This window comes from Nyctibius grandis, chromosome 5 (genome assembly GCF_013368605.1).
Source record: "Nyctibius grandis isolate bNycGra1 chromosome 5, bNycGra1.pri, whole genome shotgun sequence".
In the NCBI taxonomy this organism is placed as follows: Eukaryota; Metazoa; Chordata; class Aves; order Nyctibiiformes; family Nyctibiidae; genus Nyctibius; species Nyctibius grandis.
Window position 1 is genome coordinate 7428025 of NC_090662.1, and position 27950 is coordinate 7455974.

General features: G+C 42.9%; 1 protein-coding gene across 2 annotated transcripts; it reads left to right on the forward strand.

Annotated features, from left to right (window-relative positions):
* Nucleotides 1-1660: 1660 nt before the first annotated feature.
* Nucleotides 1661-27681, forward strand: PROSER2 (proline and serine rich 2). Of its 2 annotated transcripts, none has more exons than XM_068401152.1 (4): nucleotides 1661-1829; nucleotides 11734-11949; nucleotides 22843-23098; nucleotides 23999-27681. In XM_068401152.1, exons 2-4 carry the CDS (start codon nucleotides 11770-11772, stop codon nucleotides 24988-24990), a joined length of 1428 nt encoding a protein of 475 aa, XP_068257253.1. In that variant the 5' UTR covers nucleotides 1661-1829; nucleotides 11734-11769; the 3' UTR covers nucleotides 24991-27681. The 2 variants fall into 2 exon arrangements, with proteins under 2 accessions (XP_068257253.1, XP_068257255.1); XM_068401154.1 differs by having other exon boundaries at nucleotides 22843-23095.
* The last annotated feature ends 269 nt before the right edge of the window (nucleotides 27682-27950 follow it).

Here is a 27950-nt window from a genome sequence, read left to right on the forward strand (position 1 = left end):
CACACTGATGAATCGCAATGCACTTCGCATCTGCATATTGATATTCCCACACTGGAAATCAGTAAAGTACATGCTTGCCTTTAAGTATGTTCTTGAATTAAATGTGTTTCCCGAAGAAAGATGTTCTCTTTAACTAGGGTCTACATGCTATATGTAGTAGACACCGCTCCCACTTTGATCCTTGATGAAATAAGGCACTTTCCTCTCCTGTACTGTTGTGTAACAGATATTATGTGGGACAGTCATATGATCCTGTACCAAGCTGTTGGCAGAGCCAAGAACAAAAAACAGAGGTGGGATTCATTTAGCCTAACATTAGCAAGCTATAAACCAGGCCTCCACACAAGAGAGACACGTAGGACTCTGGTCAAGCTTCACCACTCTACAACCACTGGAGACATGTTTCCCCACAACGTGATTTGCCTAACCCAGCTTAAGCCAGTAGAGATACCCTATCTCTCTTGACTGCAGAATGACCAAACAGCTTAGATTAGCCACCAGCTTTAAAATAACAAAAAAAAAAAATACATAAGGTAAGTCTCTTTTTGGGATCTCAACCATCTGCTCTCCTCCTGGACACCATTCCTGCAGCTGTGGAGGACGCTCATGAGAAAGCTGCAGATTGGGGATGGTGTCACCATTTCCCAGCCCTTGCTGACACATGTCACACAGCTCCATCTTTCCGGTTCTGTTACGCCATTTTTTTTTGGGTAGGGTTGCATCTTTTTGAAACGCTTCCATCTTCCATACTCTGAGGTAATTCCTGCTCTGGGAATATTTCTACCACCACAGCACAGGTGAGAAATAATTATTTCTGAGGGTGGCTTGAAATTTTTACAGTGTACTACAAGTCAAATCAATTCAATGGCCGCCATGGCCTTGTGCAATAAAGGAGGGAGGGGACATGATTACTTGATAAATACCAGTGAGCATGATGATATATTAGCAATAAATAAGAGCACAAACAGGCAATGTTTGTTATTGAGCTGTTAAATAGATGGGTGGCACAGACTAACGAGGCACGCAAACCCCTTTCTTTTCCTCATTCAAGAAGGAAGCGCAGGCAGGGAGCACAGAGTCACAAAATCAATCAGGTTGGAAGAGACCTCTGGGATCATCGAGTCCAACCATTGCCCTGACACCACCATGTCAACTAGACCATGGCACTAAGTGCCATGTCCAGTCTTTTCTTAAACACATCCAGAGGCGCTGCCTCCACCACCTCCCTGGGCAGCCCGTTCCAATGTCTAATGATCCTTTCTGAGAAGAAAACCTTCCTAATGTCCAACCAATTTCTGACCCTCTCCATATCTCCCAGTAGCTCAGTGGCGGGACAAGCCCCACAGACACCAGATCCAGCACAATTTACCCCTCATGTTCGGGGCCGCCCCGAGGTGCCAGGGCTGGGCAGGGTTTTACCTCGGGGTTCCCAGCGACGCCCCTCAGACCAGACCGTACCAGGGGCTGCGCCTGGGCGGGAGAGAGGGAGGAGGATCGGCCCTGTGCCCTGCCCAGAGGGCCCGGGACAAAGCCGACCGTCCCGCCCGCGCTGGGCGGAGCCGTGGCGGGGTGCCGCTCCCCACAGGGGCCGCGACGGGACAGCCCAGCCCCGGCTGGCGCGGCCCTGGCGCTTTAACCGCCCGCCGTGGGTGGTGGCCGGGCGCAGTGCGCATGAGTTCGGAGCCGGCTGCTCGGCGGAGCCCGCGCCTGGTTGGAGGTGCCGCTCTGGACACCTGCCCGCTGCCGTCCTTCGTCCGGGCTCGTTCCCGTTCATCGCCCTGCCCTCCGCCGCCCCGGCCGGGAGAGGGGCGGACTGCTGTCCGCAGCCGGTGAGTGCAGCCTCCCCTCGCCCTGCGCAGCGCTCCGGCTGAGGGGATCCTCGCTTCCCCCCGGTCCCCGGCGCTCGCCTCCCGGGAGCGGGGTCTGGCCGCGAGGGGAGCCGCTGGGTGAGGCGATGAGCTCCCGCCGCTCCGGCTGCCCTGGCTTGGTCTCCCTCAGCGGCCCCTTCGGGGAGAGGCCGTGGAGCGCTCCGCGCGTTTGGTAGCCCTTGATAGGAACGGTCCAATATTGGTCTTATTACTCACTAATGGGTTTTTAATTAATTTGTTCTTCCCCCCGGTTCCAAGCGCAGCAGTCGGGACGGCGGCTGCTCCGTGCCGCTGTGCCCGCTCCGGTCCCGCCGTTCTCCGCTCCGCCGCCGGGCAGGGCTGGGCGGCGGGGCCGGGAGGTGCCCGCTACCGGGCGGCTGCTGCCGGTGCCCGGCCCGCCCGCGGGGAGAGGGGCACTGGCACAGCCCGGAGGGGGGCTTGGACTGGGTTTGGGTTTGTGTACAGAGGAGGGGTGGAGGAGAACTATTAGCTGACCGCTCCCCTGCTGTACATGAGGCTGTTTCCCAGTATTGAGCTGTGTAAAGGATTATTTTTCTTTTTTTTCCTTGGATTTCTAGTTCTTGCCCATCATATCCTGTCTAATAACAATTTGTGTGTGCTAATTGGCAACTTAAAAAAAGACAGTTAAGGAAAGGTTTTGTACCCGTGGGTTGTTAAACTTTGGCTGTATGGTGTTACTGACTGACTAAGGGTGATGGGAAAGAGCTGCTTTATTCCTCCTCATTGTTTTCTGACTGTCTGCAATTTAATGTTACCATTGGAAAAACTGTTGGCTTAAACAATAGCAGATTCTAGTTCAAAATACTTTTTTTCCCTACTCCCTGACAGGTGCTTTTTCCATCTGGAGATGGTAAGCATGAGATGGCTGGTGCTTCTTAAGATCGTAATCTTAGGTAGTTCGGGCGAGGTTTACTGTGTGTAAGAGAAACTACAGCATTAAAAACCCTCTCGGGATTTTCAGTGATCCAGGATCTCAAGGGCATGTTTCCTGAATAGTTTTTGTTGTAGTGTGGCACTGAGAGGAGGCAGCTGAAAGTGGAGCTCTGTTGTGCTTGGTCCTGCGCACGGGTGTAGCAAGAGAGGATTCCTGCGGTAACAAGCATGCAGATGAAATAGGAAAGAAATTTGGAGGAGGTTGTCTGTCTTTCTAAAAATTTTGCAAGGATTTTAAACTATTAACAAGTATCAGAAACGTAAGTAACAATTATTTCCTTTTCCCTTCCTTTTATGAAGGCCACAGAAGGAAAGACTTCTTTCCAAACCCTAAAGCATAAGTCTTAGTTTTAAAAGCTTTTGCAATTTCTGGCTTAGGCTAATAAAAGGTATTATTTTAAGACTCTTCTGAAGATCTTTGACTAATGCAGCATTGCAGATGGACTTCCTTGTACAGGTACTACTATAAAGAATAACGATTGTGGCTTTTCTCCTTCCTTTGCAGTAATTACTCCTGTATTAAGGGGGGAGCTGGTGTTTAAACAGTAAAAGGAAGAAAAAACCCTAGTTGCTCACTTGGGTCTCCAAGAAATGAAGATACTAATTATTTCTCAGAAATGGAATAGATTTTTCCAGCTGTGTCTTTCTTGTCAAGGATTTGTTTGGAGTTTTTGCAACGGAGAGTGAATGAGTAAAATGAAGTTTTGTGACTAGAAGTGCAAGTAATGCCTGACATTGGAAAGGAACAGGGAGATTCTATATTACATCTCTTTATTTTGTCAATAGTAAAACTGTTCTCCTCCTGTTGGTCATAGCTGCTTTTTCTCTGCGTGCCTCCGAGAGAAATATTAACCAAGAATGTTGGCAGAGGGGCTTGCTGGTTGGATATAGTAACGGGAACAACTTAACTCCTGAGCAGTTGACAAGTCTCAGGCTGACTGACCTTCTAAAATACTGGAGCGTGAAAATAAATGAGCATATGAATGCAGCTTTCAAAGCCAGCCAGCCAGGCTCTGTCAAATACTGTTACCAAGTCCTCCCGCCTCCTTTTCTTTTAATTAATAAAAGCAAGGAATTTTAATTTCCAGTATAACTAATTGCCTAAAGATATCATTTTCAATTGGGTGTGTATTGATTATCCTTGTACCAAGGACAGTCCAGGGCAAGACTTTACTGCTGTTTTGCCAGTACAGTTTTCAGCTCTGTTTGCCTTGGGCAGGCAGACCTTTATGTACATACACAGGAATGAAACGTGCATTAAATTAGCTGCTCTTTAAAGTAAACATCTCTGCTTTGTGCTTCAGATGTCTTCTGCCCTCCTCCCTATATCAGCACAGCAGTCACAAAAAGACATACAGGAAAGATCCAGCTGTGAGACTGTGACACAGCCATACTGGGGCTGAAAATTATCTTGCCACCTTAAATACTTTGTAAAACAGGATTTGGTTCACCTCTGGGATGACTGTAGCAGTAGTTACATAATGAAACCCTAAACCCCAGCGATGCTACACCTGTAACAAGGCAGAAGTTGACTAATTACAGAGGAGTCTGTGCCTGAAATTGTTTTATGTACTTTTCATGTTTCTAAAGTGTTGGCTGTCGTAGCTAGCATCACCTTGATGTTAACAGGGGAGATTTAAAAAGAGTGACTTCGAAAGAATTGGAGGCTTTCCTTGTTGAAATCTACATAAGGGCATTTGAAGTCTGAGGAGACCTCAGCCATCACCTGGGTGTGTTTAAAGCCTGATATAATACTGGACTAGACAGCTCTGGGTATCATATGTAGTTTTCTCACTAGTCATCAAATCTCATCTGCGGAGTAGCACTGAGAGCCTTATCATTATCCTTGGGTAAGACGTTAATCTAAAGAAAAGTAACTACTTGTCACTGGCTGCAGTTTTATTTTTAGTTGGGGCAAGGAGGGATTCTGTCGCTGTAAATGCGTGGGAAAGGTGAGCACTTCAGGGATCTTTCTCTGGTGGTTTAATGCACAATGTTGTGGATTTTGCCACTGGCCTTGGCTTTAGGCAACAGGATTCAGCTGAAGCTGTTGTTGATGTAGTGAACGGGGAATGGAGTTTACTCTCAAGGGATAGGGCAAAGATGCATGAGAACGTGCTTCACAGGTTTTTTTTCCCAGGTAAATTCTGTCTTGAGGGTGGACCAATGTGCTTAGTATCATCAAATCCTGCATTGGTATTCCACACTCCGCTTTAAAAGCAGCAGCAGCATTTCCCAAATGCTGCAGAGAGGCTGACATGATAATGATGATCAAGGCTTTTGCAAAAGATCTCCTCTTGTGGTTGTCTTCAGTAGGTAACAAAGTTTCTAAAGGACAGGGTCTCAAGAAAACTTGAAAGGCTGTTCTTGAAAGTCCAGGAAGACCAGTTAAGAATGAAGCACAGTATCTTGAAGCTTGGATTAACGTGGTCCAAGATGTGACCTTAAGCATTGTTTCTGAGCAAAGCATGATTTGGAGAATTCAGTGTAGTAACTGAATTATTACTTAGGTGATGAAAATGTTGGTTTATGATTGTTTCCTTTCTTTTTAAGTGGCTGCTACATTTAATTTGAGATCCAGTTCAGCAAACCATTTAAGCGTGTGATGAAATACCCTAGTGAAGTCAGCTGGATTTAAGTTTTGCTGAATTGGTGCCTTGCCCATCTAGTTCTTTTAAAAACTTATGTACACAGGATTAATTATCTCACTGTTGGCAGCTCTCGCAAGTTCTAGTGCGAGTTGTATGAATGACATCCAGTGTGTTTCTTGAGGCTCCAGTTTCCAGATTTAGAGGACTGAGAGAATCTTTGTTTTTTAGTTTGAAAACTAACGTATTTTGTAGCTCTCCAGCCAGTGGAAGAAAGTTTGAATTGTCACGAATGCACCACAGAAACCAGAAAGTTTAAAACAAAATACTGGGATTACTTGCATTAAACTCCCTTGAATTCTGGAAGTCTCACATGGTTGTTAGCACTCTATCCTTTGGTTGTCGCTGCGTCTCTGTCCTGGGCTGCCATGCTACCATGAGAGTACCCCACTTTGCTAAACATTGTTCAAACTTACTTGACACCCGTTCTGAAAATCTCAATCAGAATTTATATCCGAGGAACTGTCTAAAAATGCTGTTGGCCTTGTTCTTGTTTAGGGGACCGTACTGTCATAGACTGGCAGAGGTGGGGTGTATTTTTTTGTTCTTTTTTTTAATGGTCAGCACTTCTGTTTGGCTGGCTGTACTATGGTGACAGTCCGTCTCTAAACAAGGGCAGGAACATTTCCTGGTTACTGGATGTTAAATAGCCATGACTGTTTCGGACAGACAGGATTTTTTGTGAGCAGATAAGGAATGTGCATCGTATTAAAATGTATTAGGATATTATCATAAGCATCTGCACTTATGCTGTGGAGAAGACAGAATTTAACCATGTTGGCCAGTTCTGGTTTACCCTGATTCCTAAACATCAAGTGTTGTCAATTGTTAATTCAGTTTTGGTTTGACTCTTATAAGAACAGCTTACAAATTTAGTGTCTGATAGTGGGGTTTTTATGTGCTCAAAGCAATACCTCTTCAGCCATCCTGTGTGCTCCTAGAGTTAGTCAACTTGCCTGTGAGGTTTGTCCTTTGTAGGCAGTACTGTTACTTTAGTCTGTTCCTGTATGAGAAAGCTTAAATCTTACTGTATATCACAAGAGAAGAACATGGGTTGCCTGTAAAGCTCAAGGAATCACAGAATGGTTTGGGTTGGAAGAGACCTTAAAGGTCATCTAGTTCCAACTCCCTGCCATGGGCAGGGACACCTTCCACCAGACCAGGTTGCTCAAAGCCCCATCCAACCGGGCCTTGAACACTGCCAGGGAGGGGGCATCTACCACCTCTCTGGGCAACCTGTGCCAGTGTCTCACCATCCTCACAGTAAAGAACTTCTTCCTGATACCTAATGTAAATTTCCCCTCTTTCAGTTTAAAACCGTTACCCCTCATCCTGTCACTACCTGCCCTTGTAAAAAGCCCCTCTCCAGCTTTCACTTACTTAAGGACTTACACTATATTTCAAATACCGAAGGAGGTAAGAAGAATTCAGTTGCTGATAGCTCTGTTCATAAGGAGGAACTATGTCCACTGCACCAGATCAGTTAGTTTTGAGGAGTCTTTAACAGCAGTGGCTCAGTGAGGACATGTCATGGGCCAGGTGGTTTTGTTTAGCTGTGATCTTGTACAGCAGGGTCAAAGGTGTGTTGCAGGAGCACTTAACACCAGGAAAAACTCATCAGGTTACTAGACACAAATACCTGGCCTGTTTTAGGAAGCCCTGTGGTCTCCTGACCACAATGTGCAGGAATCTGAATGAATTCCTACTCTCTGCTGGCCTTGTTTTACATACTCTTCTCTCAGCATCTGCTGCTAACTGTCTGAGGCTAATAGAGGTACAGGTCTCTAGTCTGCCCCTGCACCATCATTTTTATAAAACCTATCCCACAGTAACATTTCGAATGACCTCAGAGTGCTTTCAGATGTTTTTTTCCAGATGCTTAACTCTTCAAACTCAAGCACCACCGTGGAGTGCAAGACAACCAATGGACCCCAGAGGTCTCTTCCAACCTGATTCTGTGTACGCAGAGCTGAGTGCGTGCTTTGGTGTCTGTAGACAGCTGACAGATAAAACAAACCCTGAAGTTCACTGGCCAGTTCTTCTGTTTCAGTTGTGTCACTGAGAAATAGCTGTGTAAGAACAGGCAAAGTGTGTGTGATGCTCAGAGTACAGTCTAGGCTTAGAAATGTAGCTTTAAAAATCTTTTATGCAAAGAGTGCCCTAGAAATTGCATGTATAGTGAAGGGAGGGAGAGACTGATATTGTGCCCTTTTAAAAATGTATGATAACTTTCTAAAAATTGTCGACGCTGCTTACCTTGAATATATCATGCAGTAAATGGGATGATGCTGTCTGTTTGCTGGCTGCCGGCTCCGCTTATGTAGCGGTTGACTTTTAGCCTCTAAATGTGTTCCATTTTTTGCGGGATTGATCTTTTTGCCTATTAAGCTAATCTTCAAACAGGATTATTAATAAACAATTTTTTCAGTCTCCTGCTACTACAGAAACAGTCCCTTGTAAATGCTAACATTGAACTTCAGTGGAGAAGTATCTTAGTCAGCAAAACTATAAAAATATCTTTTTCCAAAGGACAGACTGCACCTTATCTTTGATGGCAACTTAATACAGTCTCACTGCATTATGTGCCTCAGTCAAAGCAAAATTAAATCTTTAGAGGTAAAATTCAATGTTAACTTCAGAATATTTCAATTTCCTCCTACCACCCTCTGACAAACATGCAAGATGTGTGAATTGTTGTTTTAAATCCCTCGTGAAGGCTAGCTCTGGTGTAACCGAGAAGTGATCGTTGCAGCTGATACAATCACAGCTGCCCTGAGATGCCTTTTTGGTTTAATATTTGGCATCTTCTCTCTAAATAGTACTGTTCCTGTCATAGTTCTGCATTGTATCGTGGTCTGATTTTTTTTTTTATTAATCTCTAATGGTACAGGCACACATCTCTAACCAAGCCAAAAGAAAAAAATCACTATGATGCATTGAATAGACCAAGCAACAAATCCTGTTGTGAGCAACTTTCATATTTAATGCATCTCTGAAGGTCAGGAGGAGCAGCCGCCTATCGTCCTGCTGTTCTTGCTCTCTCTGAGGACAGTTACCTTATTTTTGAACCCTGCCTTGTTACCTAGGGAATCCTACCGAAACAGGCAGTGGGGTCTTGAAATTCATTAAATTCTTGGCTATTTCTATCTTAAATCCACAAATCTTTCACTTAATAGAGGGGACATAAAAAGGGGGAAGGGACTTCTGTGTTAGCCGTGGTTAGGAGGGGAATTTGTCTGTAAAGCATGCTGTGTGTATCGCAGCCGTGCTGGGCAACCTCACATCAGCTGTAGCTGCACTAGGCACTGTATAAATATGTAGGAGTTTCTCCTTTAAAGCATAAAAAACACAGCAAAGGAGAGAAGAAATAATGTATGTGAATGGGTTATGATCTTATTGACATGTACCCTTGAACTATTAAAGATAATGTGAAAGATAGAAGGGAGAAAGATCTTCCCTCCACCCCCTTTCTGCAGGCTCACAGGTTATCGCACAGCTCCCAGGCTTCTCTGAAATGAGTAAAACCTCCAAAGAAGCCACGGCTTATAACACAAAAGCAGAACCAGTGCCATAATGTTTGCTACTTGATCTTGTGTGGGTGGCTCTCTTAACCAGCCAGTCACTGCCTTTATTCATTGCTCAGGAGCTTTGTGAAACATCTGTGCTTGAGCTCCAAAACGAGTAACGGGAGCTTGTTGTTATTTAGAACTTGTGGCTTTAATGTTTATTACTACTGAAACTGGGTGTTCCTGCTGTCCTGGATGCAGATAGCCCACTATGAAGCTTAGACCTGGTTATGCTAAGGATTTGCTGTTGGAGAAAGGAGAATGACACTTTTAAATACTTTTTCTCCCTCAAAGTGTTGGCGCATTGTTTGGTTTCTTGGTAACTTGGGCTAATATCTTCATTTGGTTAGTCTTTAAATGTGGGTCTTGTCTATGGTATCTATTATAATCTCAAGCTATGACCTTTCATAATGTAGTCTATAAAATGTTCAGAAACAGTTTTAGGTGTAATTCTAGAAATCTAGTCTATAATACATCACTGAGGGACTGAACAAATGTGGCATGTCCAGTTTATACTGGGGACACCTGGATAAAAATTGATGCTGCAGCTTAAAAGTGCTGATGAGAAATAATACTCACCTTAAGTTGGATGTCAGTAGGAGTACTCACCTCTCGCTGGTCCCTCCTTAGAAAAATTCTCTTTTCCATCTGAACACCTTGAAAGTCATGGAATGAATTCTGAAGTCAGTGGGAGTCTTCTGTGAATTTCAGAGGTGTCAAAATTTTCTCTGATAGTCTTGCCTTACAAAAATACACACATCAGTTTTAGGTGTGTTTGTGTAGCATTTCAGAGGAGTCAAGATTTTCACTGATAATGTTGCCTTCTAAAAATGATATATATTTTCTTGTATGTGTGTTTGTGTGGCTGTGCCACAGGGTTTGTTGCGGATGGAGCTGCTGTTTCAGGGTATGTTCTAGACTCAGGCTGCTCTTTTCTAGTTCAGCTTTCTACAGCATGGCTTTTTGGCTTGAGCCTGGGTATGTGGCAACCAGAGGTACACCAGCTTGCAGTGCTCTCGCGCCTGCCTGTCTTGTGATTCTGAAAACCAGGACCAAGAGCATGTTTCTACCTCTGTGGCATCACTTAAGGACCATTATCCTGAGGATGCAGTGTATCTATTTATAGCTATGTTATTAATAGAAGAAAGGAAGAATGTTCTTTTTTATGTAAAAGCAAGACTAAATCTTAATCGTTAGACCTGATGTTCATAAGAAAGGCTATCAGATGCTTTTGTTGTGGCAATCCAGTGCTCTGCTTATGTGGACTGTGCTTCCAAGACTTGCTGGACCGCAGCCTAGCTAAATTGTGTGGGAGCCTTCCCACAGGACACGTGTTGGTGCTATGGCATAGATGAGGCAGCGTTCGTACGTACCTCTGGTAATGTCATAGCCCTCTCCTGGGAGGAAACAATCAGCGGGATGGAATTGTTGCTCAGTATTGGCAGATGTTATCTCACTGCTATGAAATGCTAATCAGCTTACCAGGAGGCTCTGGTTTCTCAGGCCTTCAGCTGGCAGGGGTAGGAAGGAAGGAGAAATAATCCAGTTGAATTGGAAATGCAGACTTGACTTTGCTTCTCATGTCGCCTCTCGAACCATAATAAAGGGAGAAGCACTTGGGAAGCAGGACCATCTCATTTCATTTGTACAGTGGCAGGGTAATGCTCTCCAGTTCCCAGCTGGTTGCATATAGCGTGGTACCTCAGAACCAGCTGTTCTGAGGAAAGCATCACTGCTCTTTCCTGGTCACAGGCAGGGTGGGTGAAAGGACGGGCTGTTAAAGAACAAGGCAATTTCTTGTGGCGAAGGACGTTTTAATGTATTGGAGAGAGTGATGAGCTAGGTTCTACTTTTTTTTTCCTTCCCTCTGTGCTGTTAGTGCAGAAGGATGACTTTCGTCTTTGTGGTACTTCGAGAATGAAGGAAGAAATTCTGCCTGAGTGTTTTGGGAGATGACAACAATTCAGAGCAGTATTACAGAACTGAGCACTAGGATGGCTTAAAAAACTGGGGGCTTTTGCTCCAGTAAGTGCCGGTGCATATGTCTGTTCCAGTAAGCATCTTCCAAATGTACAAGCACTATTTCTTCATGGCTGAGTGAAATAAAAGCTCTGTAAGCTTTAAAACGCATTTTTGCTATGTAACACGATGGTGCAAAAATGGTGTTAGGTTCTATTCGTGGATCTTTCACCAGAAGTAGTTGTTACAGAGCTGCTTCAGTAACAGACGAGTGAACTGCAGCAGCGTTAGGAAACTAACTGGATTCTGTTTCCCTCACGTGATCTGATAAATAGAATTCTTGTCTAAAAGCTAATAAAAGATGAAGATGTTTGAACTGGGTCAGTTGGTATCTCAGCCGATGGGATTTTATTACCATTAATGACATGTCATAATGGAAAACACAAACTGAACGTGTAGGACAGGTACGTATGCAGGGTCCATGCTTGTAGATGTAGATGTCTGGTTTGGATGCGCACAAGATGGGTACAGAACCTTGCTATGCTGGATTTTTAAAGTCACCTTTTAGAATAAGACTAACCTTCTTAAAAGGTGCCCACAGGTGGTAGACATGTTCTAGACCATAAAGATATGCCTGTTATTAACTTGTGTGGAATATTTTTTACTATTTATTTTCCACTCCTTCTAAAGTATTTTAAAAACCAGATTTAAATACAACATGTTGTTCTCTGTTTTCAGAAATGAATAAAGCTAGCAGCCCTACGTAATGCGCTGATGGCATTCTCCGCTGCATCGGGATCGATAAGTCAAGAGGGTGTGATGCCTAGAAATCTCCTCTCAGATTCTCCTGAAATGGCATCTGAAATCTCTCCAAAGCACGCACTTGGGAGCGTGGAAGGGGATGGCAGTGTGGAAAACCGTGGCAGCCAAGCTAGGTGCAGAAATCTTGCCTTGGTAAGTGTTTAATGAGCATTATGCTTAGTGATACAAGTTACATTAGCAGCTTTGTTCACATCACAGGATTTTTTTTAATTAAGCATTGATTTTTGCCATTTCTAGTTCTAAATGGTTGCTTGTGGTGTTGGTTGTTAACAAACTTAAAGGCCAGAAATAACTACTCTAATTTGGTACAGCAGCTTGTTCTTCTGGTCTGATTGTCTCTGGGAGCTTGGAGAGTGCTTGACTCTGGCCATTCCTCCCAGAGAACTGGGAACGGCTGTAAGGAGCACGTTACGCTGGGCAGCTCGGTGCCACCACCCGCGTATGGTGCACAGTTTGTGCTCATGTCTGCCCTCGCTTTCTTAAGTAGCTCATAAAGGAACTTAAGGATAGTGTTGGTTATATACGCTGTTTCTTGCTTCAGCTGCTTGTTGACACTACTGAATGAAGGTCTGGGCTTATTCCACCTTCATATAATTAGGTGAGTAACAAACACATCACCATAAACAAAGCTGTCTTCACATTAGTGAATATAAGTGTGTGGCTATTTAAATAGTATATGAGTAATTGAGGGAGTAGGATGCACTTCTGCATTTTTCCAATTAGCAGGATGATTCAGGCAATGAACTCAGCAGTACTGTTTGTACTGTGACAGGCTAAGCCTAGAAAGCAGCTGCGGTTCTTTGCACGTTTTTTTATCATCACAACCATTTGGAAAGCATCCGTTTTTATTTGAGGAAAGAGCACTCTGGTAAACATGCTTTCCCTAAATGGGAATCTGAATCTCTGTCTTGCCTTAAACATGGAATTAGGCTTTCCATATCTTTCCCTCTCCCCTCCCTCCTAGCTTCCTTTTAGTGAAGTAGTTTGTTGCTGTGAAAGAATAAGTGATGACAATAAGTTGGCAAGTGGATGCCTGTATTTATCTGTATACCTCAGAAGTGCTCAGTGTTTTGTGCTACTTCGTGAGCTTTTTGGCAGCTGAGGTAATTCTAAAGATATTCCTTCTTGGATGTTTCTAATGAGAGTACAACTTAGTTAATATTCTGCTGTATCCTTAAGGCAGTTTGTGTTGGTAGTTAAAACACAAAACAAGTATTACTAAATATAGTCCCTTAACTGTTTCTGATCTGCTGTAAAACAAAGTTGTGAAGGGTCAGGGTGGGGGAGGTCGAGATAGTAGCCAGGTGCACTATTTGGACTCAGGTATTTCGAGTATGTTGTTTATTACATGAAAACTGATTGGATCTTAGAGAATTTCAGTGGGAGTTGCACTTTGTTAAAGAATTACAAGTTAATTTTATGCAGAATTACAAGTTAATTTTATGCAGAATTACAAGTTAATTTTATGCATTACTTTGACTGCAGTTTTCTAGGTTATCAAACTAGGAGCCAATCACGTTTCCATGGGTCTTATTCTTAGCTGCAGTAGCAGGCATGAGACTGGTCATTCAAAAAAATCAGTATTGAGTAACAAGGCTGTGTATAAATCGGTATGTTTGTACAGTCTCATCCTGAGTCTGCTGTGTCAGAAAATGGCATAGATTCCCCTAGTCTAACTAGATCTTGCCATGTGATAACCCATATGATGATGCATCAGCTAGAATTGGAATCCCTTCCTACTCTGTAATGCAGTAATTTATAGATGGAGTAAAAGCTGGCTGCAGGTTTAGGCAATTCCCATCAGACCTGTGCGTCAGCAGAAGAAGTTCCCGAAGCCTTTAGTTTGTCTTGTTTGAGTTTGCGCATGGAGAAAGTGAAGCATGTACCGGCAAGTTTAATTCTGGTGCCACAGAGCCTCTTCCCTGACTGTTCTTCCAGCAGTATAGTAGGTGACATGTCCGATAAGACCGATAACCAGTAGAATAACAGGCTGGGGAATGGAAACTCTTTTCAATAAAGGCATAACTTCAGTTTCTGAGTTTGAGAGGGAGGGTCTGTGCTGAGCTCAGTATGAAGGAAATTCTGGCAATTGTAATGGAGTAAATAGGACTCAAGTCTTTAGTGCTGCTCAGATCTTTCCTTTTTGTGATGTAATGTAAGAAAACAGTATTGTTCCACTGCCTGATACCTTTTATCTGTTCAGCACTGAAATAGGCTTTAGAAATCCTCAGGATAAAGAAGTATTCTTCAAATATTTATTTTTCTATATCCTTGTGTAATTGTGTATTAAAAGCATGATTTTTACAGTCCACTAAACATCAGGGGATTCGTAAGAGGAAAAGCTAGTTGCTGGAACATGCTTTTAAAGGCCTTAACTTCTTGCTTCAGTAGTTTTGCTATAGAAGTTCAGAAGATGCAAAGGTTTCGATGGCCTAATGAGAGGGAAGGGATAGATAACTTTGTGTAGACAAGTAATTTCTTATTAGACCAATTCTGAGAAAGGAAGGGACAGATTTTTCAGGCACACCGGACCACCTTAGCTCTGAAACAGAAGCAACTGCAGACTTACCTGCCTCTTCATGTATCACTTTTCTGGGTCTGTTCACTTAGAGACACAACAAAGAGGGTCAGGGTTGACTTTGAATCTTCTTTAATGGCCTAGCAAACAAAAAAAGCGTAGCAGTGGTTTTTATGACAGGCCTGTACTGCTGCAGGTTTCTTCTTGATTACAAAAAAAGAGGCTTTTAAGCTTCTCGGTGTCAAACTACATTAGTCACTAAATATAACCTTTGTATTGCATCTGTGGAATTCAGACAAACCTAGGGATGTGATAATACAGACAAACACTTGACCAGCTTCAGCCTACGCTGGCTGCTTAGAGCTGGTTTAGCTGACTGTTGGCTGTTCTTGCACACTGTGTGTCTGTACTGGCATTGCTTGCTGTGGAACTGGTTGTCAGTTTAGGAAGGACTAGGAGATGGACATGAATTGCCATGTGCCAAAAAAGTGCCAAAATTCTGTGTGTGTGATTCTTACCAGTCAGCTGCTTTCAGTTCAGTTTAATTTTGCTAGATTACTCAGCTTCTGACCTACACAATGGTGCTTTTAGTTAATCTTTGACAATTGCAGTCCTTAAAGCCAAATTTATTTTTTTTTGAATGGAAAGCAAGTTGCTGATGTCCTGCCTTGACTGCAGTAGAATTTTCCATATAAATGATAGATGCTCGGGTCTGGATTTATGCTGCCAAATTTATCACTGCAGCTGAAGACAAGTACAAGAGCCTACATTTAGATGGGAGGAATGTTTGCCTTGATATTTTCCTCTCATGCCATCACCTAAATCTGTTTCCTCCTCCCAGCTTTTCTTTGTGTCTTATAACCATAAAAATTCTTGTATATGAAGACATGAATTTGCACATATATTCTGATTTCTTTTTAATGAAGGTGGTATCCATACATATGCTTGGCAAAAGGATGAGACAAATGTACCTTCTCGCTAATGGAATCAGTTGCACTGTCCAGTGGGGAGGGTAAACAAAAACACTCTGTTCTCCTTGGCAGTTCTGATTTCTAAAACCCATTCTTGAATGACACTCCCTGATATGTGGTGTAAGAATGAGCTTGCAGTGAATCACAGAATCAACCAGGTTGGAAGAGACCTCTGGGATCATCAAGTCCAACCGTTGCCCTGACACCACCATGTCAACTAGACCATGGCACTAAGTGCCATGTCCAGTCTTTTCTTAAACACATCCAGAGATGGTGACTCCACCACCTCCCTGGGCAGACCATTCCAATGTCTAACAACCCTTTCTGAAAAGAAATTCTTCCTAATGTCCAACCTGAACCTCCCCTGGCGAAGCTTGAAATACAGTTGGAACAATTTGAGGACACTTCATTCAGAGATAAGACTAGGTCTTAGCTTTTTTTGACGCAATTTTTCTTGTTCTATTGACCGAATAGGCACAGACAAACTTCTTAAAGCCAGTCCTTCTTTTTCAGTGCTTCACTCTGGTAATTGTTCTGTGTATCTATTCTCAGCCATGAGTAACTGCTTTAGTTTCTAGGTGTGAATAACATGCTAGGACAATAGTATCACCTGCGAAAATCATACCAGAAGGTGCTGGTTGTACCTGAAATGAACTGTGCTACTTGGAACTGCACTGGTAATAAGCTGTGTCAGTGCCTTGGATCTGTTGTAGGACTTCAGTACTATACCTTCTGGGTCTGAACATGTCTTACTGAGTGATAGGTTTGAGGGATAGTGAGTTCTTGTCACTCTCAATGGATCATACTGTGGGTTTTTTTTACTTTTTACTTTTGCCTTTGGTTCAGACAGATTCTCAGTTAACGCCACAGTTCATCACCACTCTCTTTGGGGCAGTGGTGACCTCCAGAATTTGGTCAAGTGACTATTTCTTTTGGTCACTAATCAAGTGGCTGAAATTGGCAGATGGCCATGATTCTAGAAAGATGTCTTGCTTATTCCCTTTGTTAACAAGCTTCCTCTGTGGCTCTAACAAGACTTGATACCCAGTCACTGAAGATGGTTTGTCACTACCAGACACCTTGTGTAGTACAGGTGACATTTTTAACATTGGTTACATAAACAAGAAGAGGAAGTATCTTGTGAGTAGTCTGAGCTGGGTCAGTATCTTGTTTCACACACTCGGCCATTTAACTCAGGGTGGACCAGGTTATTTTCTAGTTGTGATGTCTCTTGGAGCCTAAAAATTAGTTGCTATGACCTTTATCCTTTTTCGGATCAGTACAGATAATTCAAATGCAACAGACCTGGTTTTCTAAGTAAGTGCACTGCATTACTGTCTCTTTGCCCCAGCCTCTCTGAAGAGGTTCTGGGATTCCAGTGAGGTTTTAGGAGTTACTGGAAAAGGACAGATGTGTGTCTGTTAGCCCACTGCCACCTTTTTTTCTCACAATTTGAATGTGCCAAGTCTTGTCATGCAGAGCTGCACTTCAGGTACATTCAAGGGAAAGTCCTGAGAAAGACTCCTTTCATAAAGTTAAGGTGTTTTTTCCCCTTGATACTGATACTCTGCAGGCTTTACTGTACTACAAGGTCTTTCACCATGTCCAAGTACTTTGCCAAATAACAATGCACAAAAAAATGAGAAGAATTTTTGTGACTGTTTGTTTGATACTTTCTTTGGATACAGCTGTCTTTGGGCAGGTGGACGCCATTCCTTACAGGGTGTGGAGAGAGCTATGCTATGCTTCATTCGCTTTAAAGTGATATTAGCATGACTTGGAAGCAGTATGCTTATAGAAAAATGAGAATCATTGTTCTTACCAGCAGGGCAAGAAGTAGAGAGGAAGAGGGGCTTGAGGACTGCTTGCTTTGGACCGTGAGTGTAGAACTAAGGTAAAGAGCCTGACTCCTAGCAAGGAACGACCTTGCTGTAAAATGTGCCAGTGAGAATGTGCATGGAGTGCAAATTGGCTTCAGAATCCATAAACTGCATCGTTCTGCTTCGAAGTGGGATCTGGTAGATAGAGATGATTCCAGCAGGTGTGCAGCTCTGCTCTTTAACCCTCACTGATAGATGTTCCTGAACTTCCAAAGTAGTTTCTTTGTACTCCACAACTTTCTTTTTCAAGGAATACTTGGATTAGAGTTTCTGTAAAGTGAAAGCCAATTTTACCTTTTCTCGCCTTCAGTGCACATGGTGGCCAACGTTTTCTATATTAAAATACATACAGGGCTGCGTCTGCCTACCGCCCATTCTTCCCTGTTTTAAAACATAACGTGCTCCGTTCTTCCAGCCTTCCTGTGCAGCTAAACTCTCAGCACTCCTTGCTTCATTCTGGACCCTGTCCAGCTTGGCTGCATCCTTTCCAAAGTTCAGTGACTGAATCTGAACTCTGTGTTCTCAATGAGGATGTGCTGTTATTTCACTACTCTGGTTAATGTATCCCAGAATGACATTGGCATACCTGAATGGCAGTCTCTTTCCTCTTTACAGCACTTTAACTGGCCTGCAACTCCTTCTGTCTTGTATTGCCACTTAGCCGTTGGTCATCACTCTGTATCAGTGTGTCTTTCAACTGAATTTCATCTTATGGACTACCAACACACTTATATGGTTCATGAAGGTCTCATTCTGTCCTACCTAGTTCTTGCAGTGACATCTTCCAGCATGAGGGCATCAACAGATACTGAGTTAATCGTCTACTGTTGTTAGTGAAGTATCAGATAGCAGAGATGTAGGGATAAATCTGTTCAGGACTTGTCTTGTTTCATTATTCAATTTAGGATACATCATGCTACTTCTCAAAAATAACAATCTCTCCCCCACCCTCCCAGTTACACAGGTACCTTGCAGTAACTTCATCTAGACATAGTTTCCTTATTCATCTCTGAGTGTATTTTTTGGGGACCGTGTAATAATGATTTGATTTTGTAAAAACAGTGTTTAGTGGCTTTTGCGTGAAACGTCTCCCAATTTTTTGCATTGTTGTTCTAAAATAGAATAGAAACGGAAGAAGAAATATAAGCTGATGAGCCTAACTTTGATAACCAAAGAGATGTCTTCAGAGTTTAAGTAGATCTTGCGTTGCTTTAGCTTGCTTTTTTTTAAAGTAGGTTAGGAGTAATCTGATCAGTTTATGACTTCAGTTCATCTAGTTTATTTTTTAAATACTTCTAGCTCATTTGTTTCCCCACTTACAACCTATTGATTATATGCTTTGCTAACTAGTATGAAGCACACAGGTACAATTATGTTAATAAACTGAAGAAAACAACATTCAATATTATATTTGTCTTCACAAAATGAAATGGTATTATCAAAATCATCAGACAGTGGGTTGTAAAGGAAGTAGTTTGAGACACAGCGCACAATTAAACTATGGAGCTCATTGCCACAGAATGCTGTGAATGCCAGCCATTTAAATGGGCTTCAACAATAAGATGAATTCATGCTAGAAAAGCTCATTAAGGGCTATTAAGTACACAGATGCAGATGCAACTGGGAAGTCCTTAAGCCATATATTGCTGGAAACTGGAAGGATATAGGGAAGAAAAACATAAATCCATCCAATTTACAGCTATACTCTTCCCCCCTACCCCGTTCCCCTGTGCTGTGCATTACAGGTGGCTGCAGGCAGGCTGCTGAGCTAAATGGCCTTTTTGGTCTGATCCTGTGTGGTAGTTCTTGTTCTTACCTGTAATTCACTTGCTTACAAATTAAGCAATGCAGCAGTACAATCCATTCTGTTCCCCTTTTCTGTGAATATAATCAGAGGTACTTGACTTTTTCTTCTGTGCTGAAGCTTTTGTAGCTGTTGTGATACTGTTCCTGCATGCAGGGCTTGCTTTTTCCCTCCCTTTCTTTTTACAAGTAGAGCTGCCAGCCTTGTTATTAGCAGGCTGAGGCCTAAGTGGTGCTACATCAGTCTCTTCCTACATATTAGAGTAGTTTGCTTCCTCCATGCTTTTTTTGAGAAGCATCCAGTCATGTCTCTCCCATGGAACTGTGCCTATTAATTCTTTGGCACTGTCAAGTGATTGATAATGAATCAGTTGAGTCTGCTGCTCTCCTGGTATTTTGCTAATTGAGGTGTAACTCTTTGACAGAAGTAATACCATTTGGTTCTCTAGCAGTTTTCAGAATAATTTTTTTTTTTTTTTTAACCACTGCAGATGTCTTGGGATTTCCCCTGCTGTTCTGTTTCCATCAAAGCTGTGCTGGCCTTAGGATTCTAGATCTGGATGTGATGCTAAGAATTTCTTCAGATGCATGTGAAAAATTGTGGGCCTCTGATAGTAAGTCACTGTTTTGGACAGGCAGGAAAGGGATCTTTTATATGAAGCAGATTCTATTATTTTCTTTTTTCTTGTTTCTTTTTTTTTCCTCTTTACACCAAAGATGGTCATAACAGACTCTTTTCTGTTTGGTGTAAGCAGGAAATGTTTGGCTGCACAGGGATCTAAAATATTAATGCCAGCTGAGCATACTCAGCTATTTCAGCTGTTTGCATCCCAAATTCCTTCTGTCCAAGCAGTCTTTTTAATCCTCAGCTAAGGCACAATTTTCAAGTTTCAAATTCAGACCGTCTTTTGACAGTAGCTTTAAAGTCAGTAGTGTTAGGTATATGTGAGATTAAGTTTTGAGAGGTGTGTTTGTGTATTAAGAGTAGGGAGTTGGTGGAAAGTATGAGGGGAATAACTTGAGTAGCTGAAAAGACTCTGCTTTGACTGTTAAAAACCCAGATTCTTCAAGGAGGAAGGAGGCCTGGAAAACCAGCCCAGAATGTGAACTGTTCCAGTATTTGGAATATGTGGAAAATGAACGAAATACAAGTAGACTTGGTAACCTTAGTTAAAAGTGGCACCAGTTGACTACAACAAAATTCCTCCCACCTTTCTGAAAGTTCTGCTATAATATAAGTAATGCAAGTGGGCATTTTGTAATACATCACTGTTCTCAGACCAGTGGTAAAGCCAAGTCACTGCTTGCTTTACATCTCTGAGCTCCTTTGGTTTGACCAATTTGAGGAGGTTTATTTTCACTCTGCTTGTGTGTCTAAAATGGGATTATTTCCTTGTTTCTCAAACTGAAACGTGCCTTGCCTGAGGGAGTTTTGAGCCAGGCTGGATGCCTTGCATCTCAGTATGGTGACCTGCCATAACGCTGCCTATTCTCTAGAGCTGCTGTCTTTTTTTATTTTTTCCCCCTGAGGAAATGTGGCATTGGTCATCTTGAAGGAAAACTGCATGAGGAGTGAGATCAAAGTGCTAACTGAGATGCGGTTGACCTTTCAAAACTAGGTATGCCATTTACTGCCAATGTATTTGCAGAGGGATGGTTTAAACGAACGAAGTGTGGTGCAGTCATTGCTGTACTGTACCGCGCTCTGGATCTGCTGCTACCATGAACCTCTTAAACACAACTCCCTTTTTTTTTTTTTTTTACCCTTTGCCTGCGGAAGTCTGGCTCTTGCAATGAGCTCACCCACAACAAAAGCTTCTTGGAGTCCTGTTCGGCTCCAGCTAGGACCTACCTAACAACGGCTCCTTTCCTGTCATTCTCTTGCCTACTAGACATAGCAGCCACATGAGTATTTGGGTGGGGAAGGAAGGAGATTGCAACATCCATTAAGAAAAAAAGAGAAGGCTTGTCTGTCTCTCCCTTTTCAAGTGCAGCTGTAAAACTTTCCTTGGCCTTTGAAAAACTGAGCTCTGCCATGTGGTGGGTGCGAACTGTGGAATTACGTCAGCCTTTGAAGTTAGTGCTTTAAATAGGCAATTGCAAATGGCATCCAAAATTAAGCTTTTGTAGCAATTTTGCTGCAAGCTGGAATAAGTTACTTATTCTGACAGTGCCCTGTGGATGGTAAGGCTAAGTTACAGGCACCCACACCTTTGCACATGTCTCCCAGCCATCAAACCATGTTCACCTTGATGACAATAAATCTGAATCTCTAGAAGCACAGCTGTACAATGAACCTCTTTTTGAACCCAACTTTGTTATTTCCCTGCAAGACTTCAGTCTTCTGTTTTAACAGAAAACTGTGACTGAAGACTGCTGTGTTCACATGATTGCAGCCACAGATAAGCAACCCTGTCCCGAAGTGTCTGAACTAAGAATGGCTGGAAGGCTGTGTGTCTGTCTTCTGTAGTTCATTCATTTATTTACAGGGAAATGTTCTACTGGCCACACAGGAGAAGGCAACTAAGAGCCCTAAAGCATTTATTTTCTCATCTGTTGTGTTTTGAGTGCTTAGAGACTAACTGCCATTTGGTACAATGCAGCACTTCATAGTTCTTAATCTGTAGGCACTATTTTTCTACAGAGGTACATTGTTCTCATTTTTAATGCAGGGGATGGGGATAAAAGCTTTGTTTGCAGAAGGAGTTAAGTTAACAGGTAGAGCTGCACAGAGTTTTTTCTGTTCTAATCTAATGCAAGACAATCTGAACAGGCATGGTGAGTTTGAAGCAAGTTGTGCTGCCCTAGCACGAACATGTCTACCTCTTGGATATTTAGACTGCGTGCCTTTATTTACCTAAATTCCCCCAACTCTCAGTTGAGAAGTAGCCTTGTTACCTGCATGCACAATCAGATGTCCTTGGAGAAGTGAAAAGTAGAGATGAGAAAGGAAATTGTCTTGTATTGTTTTGCTGGTGCCTTCTTGTTAATTTACTGATGGCAAAGTTTCCAGTATGTGCCTGGTGGGAGAGAAATTCAACCCAGAAAAGGGAAAATCTCGCTTACTTTTCAACAATACTTAGTTACATTCCAGAACTTACACAGCTCTCTTGGGAAATGTCTTTCCTGTATCCATTGTCTTAATGAAGTGCCTTTCTTAATCATTCTTTGTCATCTCCAAGCTTCTGGAAAAGTGAGTGTTTCCCAGGGTGTAGGTGGAGGGAAAAGAGTTTGCGCATTGCTGCCTGGCTTCTCATAGCGATATTGTGTTAATCAAGTTAATCAAGAGCAGTGACTCATAGAAAATGAAGGCTGGATAACCCAAGTGATTATTTATCACTTCTGTGGTCTACGGGATTGTTTCCTGCTGGAGAAAATAACCCAAGGCCCTTTACTGCTAGGGAACACATCTTCATATTTATTCTAAATTGTTCCTTTCTGTAACTGAAAGGTAAAATCTTTAGAAACCCTCTCCCTCCTTATTGTTACTTCTTTGTAATCTACCACAGAACTCTGGACAACCCAGAGATTGCAGTGGTAGAACCAGATTTCAGCTCCAGTTCTGCCTCTAGAAGCCAAGTCCCATTTTGGTCTAGAGCAAAAAGGGAATCAATCCATTTGTTGGACTGTCCAGAATGCACCCTTTCCCTCCCATGCTGCTCCCAAGTCTTGTCCCTGAACCTGACACAGCAACTGAAACAGATGAAACAGCAAGCAGGAGATTCTTGTGATGTGACTGCTGCCTGTTTCATCCTGCCCCTTTCAGCCTTCAGAAAGGGGTGCTGTGTTTGCTATCACTGTACTCACCTGGAGGGCATTAATCTTCCTGGCTTTTTTTCTTTTTTCCCCATAGGATGATGAGAGTCTGAAATACTTAACTCACGAAGAGCAGGATGTTCTCATGTTCTTTGAGGAAACCATAGATGCCTTAGAAGATGACTTGGAGGAGCCGGTCCTACGTGACAGTGGCATCCACTGTCAGTCTCCAAGGTCAACGGAAGAAAATGTGTCCAGTCATTCAGACACTGAAGATATCATCGACTTAGTACAGTCAACACCTGAGAGCAGCGACCATGAAGGCCCTCCTAGCAGAGATGCGGAACCAGGTAGTAGTATTTCTTGAAAGTGTGGTTTTCCCTTTGACCTAGCCCTGATGTACTCCAGTTCTCAACAGAAACAGCTAAAGAAATTCTTTGCCTTCCTTACTACGTGAAGATGAATCTGTTACACATCATGAGCTCCAAGGACCGTGATTTTAATCTTACTTGAGATTTCTGAAGTTCTTGCTCTTACTATAACTCTCTTGGGTTTGTTTTTTCCCCTCATGGAGGTCATGCGTATGATTAAGTTGTTGGGCTGCTATTTTGGTCCTGGTGACTGAGTTGTACCAGAACCAAGTATTATGCAGAGTCATTGCAGCGAGGCAGACTGGTGCTTATCAATGTGTTCACGCTCTGCTTCTCTCTAAGACCTCTTACGACTTTCTCTAAGAGTTCTAAGATAGCAGTTTGTAGTGTTACTTTGTGTGGCACTGAAAGGCACATGATCCTATCAATAAGTTTGTGACAAGGTAGTGTATGGCATGTTGTTTTCTTCAGCCTGGAGAGTTTGCTCTCTCCGTTTTTGGAGAATGGATTTATGGCTAGTACATACAGCGGGATGTAACGTGTCCTCTCCCGGCTGTTATAATAAATAAGAATTGCAAAGCTCTTACAGAAAAAGCAGCTGTTGAAACACAGTAAAGCTGACATGCAAATTGTGAATGAAGGGCAGAAAGAGGGCTTCTAGTGAACACATTGTAAATATGGTGATGTGAACGATAGCGTCGCCTACGAGATGCCATTGCTGGGAGTTCAGTTACAGACTCTTCTAGCAATGTGGGCAGAGTTTGAGTTAGAAAGGTTTGGGTGAGGGGAGTACTGATGCTTGCTAATCCTAGGTGAAAGCAAGCCTTGTATTCTGCTCTGTCTGAAGACTTAATGACATTATTTCTGCTTTGTCTTTTTAAGTGTTGGATGCTACCTGGATAACTGAGAGCCCTAAGCCAGCTCTACCTGCTGACCTTCCCCCACATCCCCCTGTACCACCACCATCGATGTCTGAGACGCTTCCTCTTCCTCCTCCACCCCCTCTTCCAGTGCAGCATCCAAAATTGCTTCGCTCTGTCCCCACTCCACTCATCATGGCTCAGAAGATGTCTGAGCAGCAGATGGAGAGCAGGGTGCGCTTCCCCAGTGCCCTCAAGGAAGGGAATTCGGACAGGAAGAAAACCCCAGTAGCCAACGGTGATTATTTTGTGGCTCCGAAGCACCCTCCTGCACCTGCACCCAAACTGCACCGGTTCCCGAGCAACATCAACATAACAAATGTCAGTGGCAAAGAATTCAATGAGACTATTTCAAAAGCAGCAGTTAATGTGCAGGAGCGGAGAGCCCAGGTGCTGGCTAACATTAATGGAGGAGCTTTTCTGGTAGCTGAACTGGAGGAGAAGCTGCAGAAAAAGGATTTCTTGTCACGTAACAGAAGTTCTTCCTTAAGGGATCTCTCCTCTGAGCAAACACGATACGAGGCCCTGACAAAACTTGGCCTAGTTAAGGGAAAGCCAGCTCAGGACCAAGTGGACTGTGCCCCAAGCACTCAGCAGCTCGATGTGCAACCCAAACAGGCAGACGCTGTTCCCAATGGATATCAAAACATCCACGAGATTTTAAAAAGCGAGCCCAGCCCTTTCCTTCCTACGGGCAAAACTGTAACAATCAAACCAGAGGTAGCTCTTGCTGCTAACAAGGTCAGCAGCACACAGCAGAACACAGCAAAAAGTTCTAATGATTACAAACAACCTAATCTAAACCTGGATATGAGGAGGAGATCAGGTTCGCTGCCTAGACCTTCAGGATTTCGATCCCAAGGGGTAACGGTAAAGTTTTCTGGGCGCGGCTCAACAGAAGAAGCTAGGAGAGAGGCCCTTCGGAAACTGGGACTACTGAAAGAGACTGCGTAATTGGGATGGGAATGTTTTGGCAATGGGGGGAAGTCATAGAATGGCTTTGGGCTAGAATAGTCCCAACAGGATTGGGACCAAACAGATTGGAAGAAGAAAGGGGAAGTTCTCTGCTTCAGGCAAGCTAAGGAGGTACTAGATACTGTGGAATGACCGCTCATGTTTATCCCAGAAGGACTGGCACCATGTACGGTCATGTACAGCAGTGGGTTTCAGCTCTCCTTCCTCCAGAGATACTCATCTGTTGCTCTTTGTGACTACGAGGAATTTTATTTAAGTAATGCTGAACTGTAGCAGACAGCATCTCGCTAATGAAGTGTACAGTGCAGTGTTGTACATAGCAAACCGGTCAGCGAGTCTTCCTTTTGATCTTTCTGAAGCCAAAAATGAGAGTTCCGTTTGTCTCGCCCACATGTGTGTGTCTGTGGGAGCTCGAGATGATGTCAGAACTGACATTTCTGACCAGTGTGACACACTGACTTCTTGTTGTCTGTATTATCTGGCTTGGCTTTGTTCCCTACCAGTGGTGGAGTCTTCTGCTTCCTTGCTCTGTGCCCAGTTGACTCAAGACTGTACAGAGGATGGTTTCTGTTTTGACCTTCTCCTCGACAGAGCGGCCCAAGCTTTGAGTGGGTGACTGCATCGCTCTGCTGCTTCGCTTGAAGTCTTGCCTTTCTTCCCAGCCACCTGCTTCTCAGTCACGCTCTAGCAACCTACGTGTCTGGTGAAAGGCACCAAATAAGCCTCAAGGATATGCACCACGCGCCGGTTTTCGCACTGACAGCCAAAGAGTCTCCTGACAATCTGTGACCCCAACTGTTCTGTACCAGTGATGATCTTATAGCAGAGAAGCCATAGGAACAAGTTAACTTTGTACCAAATGCGAGAACCTTATGTCAAAAGTCTTGTCTTTTACATTAAGGTTCCCGTGAAGGAACTGTTACTTTTTGAACAACAGCTGTACTACACTGAATAGGTGTAAGTTCTGTTACTTCTAAAAACTGTCATTTGATCTTCCTGTAGTTCGACAGCCCCAATAACCCTCTGTGCACAGCCTTAGTGGGGTCTGCCCTGCCAATGCATAGCAGAAGTTACAGCCAAAATTCTCGCAGGCAAAGTGGAGTTACAGGAGAGCCGTATGTAAGAGCACGTCGCTCCTGAATGGTCCAGGTTGGCAGATTTTGCCTTCGTTCAACAGACGTGCTTTTAAAGGTGGTCCCAAAAGATACTTGTGTGTTGGTATGATTTTTTTTTTTTTTATATGGCAAAGCTGCTCTTCCACATTAAAACTCCCTTCCCTTTTTATACAGCTGAAAACATCCAGAATAGCCATTTTAAAATCAAATGCCAAACTCCAGACCCTCTGAATTTCTCATTGTTATTCCTCCATGTTTAAGAGTTCTCCGCGTTTTGTTTTTTTTCTAAAGGGAAAAACTCACTTATTCTCTGCACTTTCTAAAGCCTCAGTCACGCCTCTCTTTTTCCCAAGAAGCTGAGTAATAAACCTTGGAGAAGAGGAGGGGAGCAGCTGTAAGAGAAACTGACACACACCCTTCAGCAAGGAGCTCTGACATAACTGTGATAAACAAGTTTGTAGTTCTTGTGGTAAAGTATTTCAAACTTGCTGAGCTGTACATGTAAATGAAGCTGTCGTGAAGGAAGAATCTTTGCGTCATTCTTAATCTGCCTCATAAGTTAAAGGTTTTTGTTTTGTGTTTTGTTTTTTTTTTTTAAATTATCTGCTTGCTGCTTAAATTTTTAATTTTGTTATGGTATCTGGCTGGTTCTGTTATGTAGTTATTCTTTTCAGCCTTTTCACTGGATAAGTGATCATGTTCCTCATTGTGACAGGCCTACTCTACATAAGCAATCAGTAATTAAAATATGTGGCCATTCCTCAGTCTGGCAAAGCACTTACGCATGCATAATCAAATGAGAAGTGCTGCTGAAACAAAGGTGGCTGCTTGTATGCTGCAAGTAAAGCACATGCTTATTTTGCTGGGCTCTGTGTCTATAGTCCTAAATCAGAGAGACAAGGAAGCACATAAAATACATCCAAGCACCTGCTTCAGTGCAGCCTGGAGTGGAGTCCTACATGTGGATGAGGCATCATAATTTATTAACATAACCTGCTAAGTAAATTTAAATGTTTCATGACCTTTGTGCTTTTAAATCCTGTTAAAGCTAATTCTTCATTATAAATGTGAAGTGCGTACAAAGCAATCTTCACATCAAATCATTTCTTGCCAGCTCTTGAGTTCTTTACAGCCCACAGTCCACGCTAAGCAAACGGGGGAAAAAAAATCCCTGACACTAATTGTTTCATTGAAATTCAGTCCTATTCAATAACTCTGTAACATAACCCTATTTAAAAAAAATAAATTAGATGTTTAATATCTAAAGTATAAAGTTGCAGTATGCTGAATTAGCTGGGTCATATTCTTTCATCCTTTGTGCAGGGCTGCGTCCTCAACTGGTTGGAAGTGAGAGTTAGATCTTCATTAGATAAACCAATTTCTGCCCAGTGAGGACTTGGAACGAGGTATTCATTGTGGCCCTTCATTATAGCAAATACCCTACTGGTAAATTCTTCTCTGTGCCTAAAACTGTAGTAAGTAAAGCCATGTACTAAATGAAGTTAAGAGTCTAGCTGCTAATAACCTGTATATAAAAGTAGCTCTATTTTGTGTATCTTGTTTTGTGTGTATATGTTGCTGTGATTTTATTCCCCCCCCTTGTGTTAGAGGTAACGGTCTTGCACAAATCTGATAAATCATGTATTAAACTGGGAAAAAACCAATGAAACAATGGCTGATGGGAGGTGGAATTTTGTTCTTTGTCACCCAGTAGCATGCATCTCTCTTGGAGGAGGGAAGTAACTTTTTTGATGGCTAATAACTTTTCTTTTTGCAGCTGTGGATGTGTGTGTGTGAGCCAGAGCTCAAGCCTGTCACACCATG

Bases quoted from the DNA above. Each gene is read 5' to 3' on its own strand.
- PROSER2 (XM_068401152.1), top strand. From the start codon at position 11,770: ATGGCATTCTCCGCTGCATCGGGATCGATAAGTCAAGAGGGTGTGATG. The intron at 11,950-22,842 runs GTAAGTGTTTAA...TTTTCCCCATAG, and splicing joins GGTGCAGAAATCTTGCCTTG to GATGATGAGAGTCTGAAATA. The intron at 23,099-23,998 runs GTAGTATTTCTT...TGTCTTTTTAAG, and splicing joins CAGAGATGCGGAACCAGGTA to TGTTGGATGCTACCTGGATA.